This window comes from Crocodylus siamensis, chromosome 8 (genome assembly GCF_052110815.1).
Source record: "Crocodylus siamensis isolate JL-2025a chromosome 8, ASM5211081v1, whole genome shotgun sequence".
Lineage (NCBI taxonomy): Eukaryota > Metazoa > Chordata > Crocodylia > Crocodylidae > Crocodylus > Crocodylus siamensis.
Genome location: NC_143402.1, coordinates 65,903,116 through 65,911,865, shown reverse-complemented (window position 1 = coordinate 65,911,865; position 8,750 = coordinate 65,903,116). Strand labels below are relative to the sequence as shown.

At 47.8% G+C, this 8,750-nt stretch overlaps 1 protein-coding gene across 1 annotated transcript; it reads left to right on the top strand.

Moving 5' to 3' along the window:
- The first annotated feature begins 758 nt into the window (after window positions 1-758).
- On the top strand, window positions 759-6,278 carry PRCD (photoreceptor disc component). The gene is given in 5 exon segments (XM_090061589.1): window positions 759-799; window positions 4,399-4,518; window positions 4,559-4,593; window positions 4,626-4,726; window positions 6,120-6,278. Coding segments are annotated over 5 exon segments (456 nt in total).
- The last annotated feature ends 2,472 nt before the right edge of the window (window positions 6,279-8,750 follow it).

Sequence of the window (8,750 nt, the reverse complement as noted above, 5' to 3'; positions counted from 1 at the left end):
CTGAAACCTCGTGGTGAATCCTGGAGGGTCAGGCAGGGACACCTAAGTGGACAGGAGACACTCATCCAAAGGGAGTGATAGAAAAGGTGCTTTAATAACACCTGTGGACATGAACAAGCAAACAATTATATTGCCTTGAGGGGTAGGGGAAGGGAAACACCCTCTGGGACATGGTAGCTGATCTGTTGTAAAGGTTGTATCAGCCCACCCCATCCCACTGCAAGTGGAACTAAACCAGGATGACTGACCCCTAAATGAAACAGGAGGTAGTTTCATTACTGCAGCTTGGTCCCTCTTATCACAGGATAGAGCAGACAAACCAGTTCCAGTGGGCTGAAAAGCCCTGCACTACTCCCCTCTCCATTTTTAAAATTGTATAATTGCTTAGTCTGTTAATATTTTTAGATTGGATGGACGGATGGATGGGTGGATGGATGGACAGACTGATGGATGGATGGATCAGCAGTGGACTGATGGATGGAGGATGGGCTATAAGAGAGAGGACTGTGTCCGGCCCCTCCCTTGAGCATGCTCTGCCCCCTGTTCCAGCTGATTCTGCCAGCACCCCTCACCTCCGCCTCCAGACTCACATAAAGCACAGCAGAGAGACACCCTCAGCTTCTGCCCTCTCCCTCGCTGACTGCTCCCACCTTGGGCTGTGGTGTCCTTTGTTCAGTGTGTCCCGCTAACCTGCTCCGTCCTCATGCCCTAGATTAGAGGGACAACAGAAAGAAGGTCCTGAGCTTGTCCAATCCCCCATGCAGCTGGGGGCATCTGAAATCCAGATCCAGATGTTGCTGTGAGATCCCACCCTGACTCCATCAGAGTCATGAGCACAACCCCTGTCAGTCGGACACCTTTGCAGCGAGCAGAAGTGACAGGACTATTGGGAATCAAGCTGACACTTCCAACAGGATTCTCTTTGTTGAAACTTTACTCTCTGAAGCTGGTCTGATCATGCCACGGGGAGCGCTGGAAAGGCAGGCTGCTAAAGTATTCATGTCATCTTGCATTTGGTGCCAGAACATGAAGCAAACACTGTCAAGGAACCTAGCTCCAGTTCAAAGACAAGCTCCAATTCTTATTCAGCTCACAATGCCATGCTTCCCATAAAGATTCATTGATTCATATCTTAAAAAGAAAAGCCTTCAGAACCCATTAATTCTGCCTTTCCATTCCATCCCTGCACTCAAGGTCTAGGGCAGGAAGCATTAACCAGGCTGCTCACATTACCTTGTCTTTGAAATATGTATCTCTCTATGTCAATCAAGCTTGTTTGGAACTGATTTACCACATTACAGAACAACAAGTTTCTCCAAGTGAGTTTACTGAATGTCAACTAGGCAGAAGTACTGATGCACAGATTTCTCTGGGCTGCTTCCAGCTGGGGAAAAGTTTTGCTAGTATAGAGAACGCCCTGAGATCATTACATTAGGTGAACATAACAGGAACCATGGCTTATGGATCTCAGGCCACTCATCCTAGAAGGAAGTCCTTCCCCATTTCTGGTTACTGGATGCAGCACTGGAGTTATGTGTGGAGTCTACCCAGACAGCCTGCAGTTCTTGGACTACAATCTTGTACTGCTAGCAGTGACTTCTCTTGTACTTCTGATACCACCGAGGCACATTCTTCCTATGGTGGGGATGGCTTGCATGTGGAAGGGGAAATTGCATAGGTGGAAATGTACTGAGTTCCCTACTCCCAGCTCCAGTGGGAGGAGGTGATCTGACGATCTTTCCCCACAGAAGAATCAAGTGTTCTCCATCACAAAGGGCCATGCCATGCCATGCAGGTCTCGGGTGTGGGGGAAGGATATCAACAGGCATCTGTGAAGAGGATGTAGAGAAACTGTATGTTGAACAGTAAGCAGACTCTCTAGGGTCAGCACTAGGATTCGATCAAATGTCTCCCTATCCTTCTAATAAGGTTAGAAACCAATAGAAGCCACATCCTCTCATTCTCTCTTCCTTCTCGCTATCACTGCCCAACCAATACAATTAGGTAGCAGCCAACATCATAGTCCTGTGTTAAATTAGAGACTGTCCCACAATGATGGGCTTGCCCATAGATGATGGTATCTCTTTGGTTCTTCTAAATGTTGCCCCTTCTTGCTCTCATTCACCTGGGGCTCCAAAACAGAAATCAGGATGTCAGTGGGGAAAGCTGTGGTCACTAGCTCTTGTATGAGCTTCAGCAGCAGTAATTTTGGATTTTGTATTGGATTTTGACAACACTGGGGAAAAGGGAGCCTGGATAAGCACTGACATTTCTGAAAGTCATGAAAATTCAGTGCTTATGTCCCAACAATGAGCTGCCTATTACTAAAACAAAGAAGGTCAACTCTTGTGCAAGATAACAATAGGCTGGCACATATTCAGCCAGATACAGTGCCTTGGGCTCAAGTTTATATTTATATGGATTTAATAATGTCATACCATACCAAAAATGGTCCTAGGGCACAGTCTATGTGAAAAACATTCCTATATCACTATACACAGTGTGTTTCAGAAATTACTTAGAGTCAAGGAGTCTGATGGAGGTCTGAATCATTCAGCGTGTGTCTGATCAGCACTGTGTAATGTGAGCCTTAGCACCCACAAGGTATTTGATTCTGTGTTGTGATAAATTATTCACCAGCATTACAATCATCCTGGAAGGGAAGCTAAAGAGGTTACAGAAATGTTTCTTCTGATTTACATGTAAATCATCCCATCCTCCCAGCCTCAGAGATGAGTGAACCTTGAGCTCCAAGTTTGGATCAACTGTATAAAATCAGATCAGTGCATGAGTTTTAGACTCAGAGTTGTTTTTTAGACTTTATGCATTTTTACCTGATCTCACCATGGAATGATAATCAATTATAAGGATATCAGAGTCCTGTGGCATTGTAGAGTTAAAAGGAGAGAGGTTTTGATCTGTAGTCCTGACTTGACCAACTGTATAAATCAGACTATTGGCACTAATTGGATTTGGATTTGGATCTGGATTCAAGAACTCCTGCCAGGCTCATGGTGGTTGTATCTGGCTTTCTCTTGACTTAATTTTTTTTTAAGCTGTTTTAAAAAGCGGAAGCTATGTGATATTTTCAAATGGCCAGATATAAATAGATAGCTTTGGGCCACGCTCTCCAGTCCTACTGAGGAGAGGTCTGAGAATGCAGAATCATCTCATCTTTATGGTACCTTCATCCACACACACTTCAGAGGGCTAAGTCAGAAGAAAGCAGTGGGGGAAGAAAGCAGAAGAAAGCAGTGGGGTAATGGCAACGTTTGTGCAGTGCGTGGAGGGACGTACACAGGAGCGTTCTGGTTTGTGTGAGTTAGTCCTTTCAGTGTGGGGGAGTGTCCAGGTTGCCATTTATTCCTCAGCTCAAAGTGCAGAGCAGTGCACTTTGTCTGCCTAGGTCTATGCCCCTGCTAATGATATGGTGGCACTTTGTTTTACAAGGGCACTACTAATGCACTGTGGTTATCTTGCTGTAAAATGCTAGTGAATCAAGCACCTGCAACATTGACCCAGGTGAGGTTAGCACTGCACCCACTGCTGAGTTGGACTCTCCTGAACTGATCTCCCAGTAAGGAGATAGCTTCTTGTCTCCTCCCGGACTTTCCATCAGGTTTCCTAGCTTGTATGTCTGTCTGTTATCCCACAGTAAAGCAGCAGTGTTTGCGTTCCTGTGTCTGCCTGTCTTACAGCGGCTTCTTTCCTGCGTGCTCTCCTAAACCTGAAAATCAGCATTGCCTCTAGTCCTGTTTTGCACGGGAAAATGAACTGGCATGGTGCATGCTGTCATCAGACCAACAACAGAAGGAAAGAACTAAGAGGACTAGGGGGGGAAAAAAAAGGGTCCTATAAGCATTCAGCTGAGATTTAAGAGGGGACAAAGGTCTCATGAGAAGTCCAATACAGAGAGTGTAGCTGAAGAGAGAGAGGTGCTGGCACCACACTGGAGGGAAAGAGAGAAGAGGAGTTCACAGAGACAGCGGAGAAGGGAAAGGGGAAGAGAGCTCAGATGGACAATTCTAAAGGAGCAGCTGGCTAGAGCAAGCCCCTGGGGCATTACATTCAGTCTTCAGGCTGTCAGATTATTAAAGGATGATCAGGGAGGGGCAGGGAGAGGAAAAATGGAGCTCTTCATAGAGAGAGGGATGTGGCAAGCAGGGGACTGGAGGGAGGGAGAGAGCACAGGGGGCACCTCCCTACTGCAGTGGTGGGCAGGGCAGAGGAGGGTGTGCACTGGGGGTGCCCGCGTGCTGGACAGGCCACTACACAGCAGGGACCTCCAGCCTGTCACATCTCCAACTCGCCCACTGTTTGCAACTGCGGGGAAGCCCAAATCAATTAAGAGCTGAAGGTGTCATGGCCTCACAGCCCAGTCCCCTCCCCTCTGTGAAGGTCAGCGGAGGGTGTCCTCATTTGGTTGCCATTAATTACCTCTGATCCGGCAGTAATTCCTGCTAACACCACTCATGAGAGCCTTCAGGTGACCGATGGGAAAGCAGCCTGCCTGTTGTTGTATGCGTGGGAGCACCGGGGAGCAGACAGGACCAGGCAGAGGGCAGCTTTGCTGCCCTGGCCACAGCCTTCGGGGTAACAGCAGAGATGTCGCCGGCCTTCTGAAGTGCATGGTGATGGAGGAAGAGCCATGTGCACCACCATCCTGGTCATCAGCACCCTGGTCATCATGCTACGGCGCCACTTCTCAAACAGAGTCGAACCGTAGGTCCTTCCTTCTCTCCCAGACGCCGAGGCAGCCATCATGGGGTGGGGAAGCAGGTGGAGGGCAGCCTGGGGCATTAATTTGTTTTTTTATAGTCATCCTCGATGCACTGACACCGTCTAACGTCCTGGGAAAGGTTCTGTTCAACAGCTACAAGGGACAATGGCTGCTACGGATAGTTTCCAGTTAATGGCCTCTATACCCCGGTGAGAGGGGCACTCACGCATGGGGAACTGTCTGCCCATTTCACTTATGCTGATGATCTCCAGAGAAGTGTGTAGCAGGTATGAGATCAGAATCAGGCCCCATCTCTCAGCCTGAAGCTCGGAGTCGGGGCTCTAACAAACCTTTCGCTTCTCTGACTCATGCAACTCTGATCCGTGAATCCCCTTTGTGGGACTCATTAGGGGGTCTGCTGGTGTGGTGGAGCAGGGCTGCAGGGCTGCCTCCCCTTACACAGAGGGGAGGGAAGTGTACATAGAGCAGGAAGGTAAGTCTGCTTCAATGATGTGTGTGCGCAAAGCGCGGTGATTCAGTGGAGCTGTTAATGCGAATGGCGTGGCGAGCAGTGTTGTGCATGTAAATGCGTCTCGGCTTGGAGAAATTGGTGCAGTGAAACTAGGAACATACCCAGAGGATTGGTTTCATATTGTTTCTGAGGGACCTTCTACTGAGCTGGATTTTCAAAGGAGCCCTCATCTGTGCTGTGCACAGGTTTGATCCTGAAGGGCTGCATGCACACTGGTAGCTCCCCTTCTGCAGAGGAGAGCTGCAAGCTCTCAAACATCTCCAGGGATCAAGGCCTGTAAGAACGGGCTGAAAAAGCTGTGTTGCCCCTTTCAGTGGCCATTCTGTAATGTGTTCTGCCACCGGGTAAACTTCTCTTCTGTGCAGCATTTACTGAGTGTGGGCCCTGCGGGGCGGGGGGAGAGATTTGCAAAGAGCCTCCAATAGCTAACAGCAAGAGTCAGCCATGGTGGCTTTTATTCTTAGCCCCTGAGTGGTCCCTCTGAAGTAATTGTGAGCATTGGTCTATGGACACCCACCAGAGGGTTATGTTTTATATAGGGGACCCTGGAGCCAGTCTCTGCTGTAGAGAATAGGCAGGCAGCAGAGGGGAAAGGTGCCTAATGTCCCCCGGTAGGGTCAGTGACAGACCTGGTACTAGAACCCAGGTATTCCACCTACCAGGCCCCAGCTGTGTCTCGTGGAGGACCCTGCTCATGGCCTGGGTCCCTCTGGGAAGTACAGGTTTCCAGCTCTCGCTCACCACCTGTTCCATTTTGGCTCAGATGATGAAGACCGAGATAATGGGGCTGTGCTCACAGGAAAGCAGAATGAAAGCCCCAAATTATTGCAAGGGATGATAACATGCCGAGTGCAATCCTGGTTATAGGAGCAGAGAGTGCAGCTGTTCTCTTCAAAGATAGACTTGGCTTTAAGAGGTTTCCGTTGTAGACACACAAATCTATTTATCAGCAGAGACTGGAGACATCTGAAAGGGGGTAAGTCAAATTGACATTTAATGAGCCAGTTTACATCAGAGGCAAGATGATCATGACTCAAAGCAGGGTAGGCATCTTCCAGCCCGCCTGCCCTTTGAAACCTCCTGTGCTACCTAGAGCAGAGACAGACTTAAAGACTAATTAGTTGCCTGAGAAAATGTGTTATTGAAACAAGTCCTGAAGCTGGCTTTGTGCTATCCGGTCAGGAAGGGAACTACCAAAGCCAGGATGGAAGAGGAGGCAGCACTGACACTGCAGGCACTTCGCCTGCAGTATTGCAAAAGGAAGGACAGCTGCATGGTGTGGTTTTGTGTCGGGGGTACGTCTCACCCGGGTGGGGCCCAACAGGTAGCTTATGGTTTTGAGTATGAAACTCCTAGTCCAGCCCCCTCACTAGAGAAGTCCTGATTTGCTCTCCGCATATTCTTTGTCGGTGATCAGAACAGAGGCACAACGTTAATTTTGCAGCTCATTTGGCACCCACTAGGAAGAAAACAAAGCGAAAAAATGAGAGTGTCTGATCTGCAGCTATGATTTATTACTCGTGAAGTGGGTCCATTTTTCTGTGCGCATGCACATGGTGTTTTACAGAAAAATAAGGTCCCTGCTCAACCTAAATCAGTGTGCGAATGACAGCAGCAGGCATGGGGGAAGGACTAGGTAGCAATGAAGGCTGGGGCGTAGGTAGGAGGAGGAATGTCTGGTGACCTGTGTGTGAAATATGAACTTGCTGCGGTCAGAGCCAGAAAAATGGTGAAAGGAATAGGGGCATGAGAGGAAGACTAATAGATTTTTCAGTTTAAAAGGGCCTGTTGTGACCATATGATTTGTCCTCATGCCCATGACTTTGGGAACATGCCCATGGCTTCTGCCTCAGACATCCGGCATGCAATGGGGAATCCATGATGTTCTTCTGTACGCTGTTCCAGCGGCCAAGTACTCTTAGTGAGAATTACTATTATCTGTTGTAAACAAAGGAGTTACCAGCCTGGATCACATCTGAGCTCCATCTAGTCCAACATCTTGCCTTCGACAGTGGGCAGAACCCAGCGCTTCAGAGAAGGGTGCCAGATATCATAGCGACACCATGTTGGAACTCCATCTGTCCATTGGCCACAGTCTTATCTGGAGTATATTAGCACACCTCAACTGACTTCACCAAATGCACCAATTTATTCCAGCAGGGAATTTGCCTTTGGTCTTTTATATTTGCCTTTGGTCTTTATATATTTCAAAACAACTGTATGGCTGGACAAGCACCTTGTTGAGCTTGTCTGAGCCAAATAACTTCCTGCCCATTGCAGGGAACTGGACTTGATGATTTGACAGGTCCCTTCTGGTCCTTTGGCTCCATGATTCTATATTGTGCTGAATGTTGCAGCATCTGAAAAAAGAAGTGATACAAGCCAAGGATAGTGAAGAAGAGGTCAGAAACAGCCATGACGATCACAGTACTAATGAAGAGAAAAGTATTGTGTGTGCTACAGAGCCTGCATAACCTGGTCCCATCTACCCACCTTTTAATCACAGCGTTAAACAAGAATCAAAGAAATGGAAGTTATGCAACGATACACAGAAGGATCTGAAATACAGGCATTAAGTTCTTCTCATCAATTGTTCTCAAAGCACTTGGCCAAACAAGCATCCTTATCCCCATTTCACAAATTGGGAAAGTGAGATAAAGTGATGTAGCTGGATGGAGACCCCTGTTCCCCAAGCCCTAGGCCAGACGTTCCTGCCACTGGACCACGCTTGATTCCAGCAGCGGTAGAACCCAGGGCTTCTTATGCCAGATGGCAACGCCAGACAATGCTTTCCATCTGTAAGCCCCCCATGCCACATCCCCCCTGTGGGTGAATCATTCGATTAAGAGGTTCCCATTTGAAGACTGAGTCCACAGTCAAAAAACAGTTATCAAGCTATGAAAGAATGAGGGGGAAAACCCCTCCTCTACATCAGAGCCTACCTCTCCTCTCCCCAGCCACTGGGAAGCTGAGTGTGTGCCATAAGTGCAGGATGAGCGCAGACACAAAAAAGCAGCAGAGTGAAGATTAGATTATGTAAGATTCTTTATAATCCTGATCTCCTTCACATCTCATCTTCTATTTATACAAAATGATGGATGCCTGGCACAGTCCATTAGCTTTGGCGTCCTTGGCACACGGTCTCATGAGGAGGGGGCTTCACTTCAGACCTTCATGCGGTTGTGGCTCTACTCCTTCCACCAGTTCCCTACCAATCTTAACGAATGAGGTTAGGAATCCCCACGGTGCTTATAATGATGGGGCAGACATATGCATGAGATTTCTGTAAATGAAAAGCAAATTGAAACTGTAATCTGGACAAATCATTCCTTGAAAGGCAAGGGGGTTGGGTGTATGGTGTCCTGAACTTTACAGTTTCTTTTGTCCTTATAAACTATCATCTATTCTCAGTTTTAGCCAATATAGGATAGGAGGGACATGGGATTTACTGGCTTTATGCCAAAGGATAGTTTTGGATTACTGCTTTGTCTTTCTCAC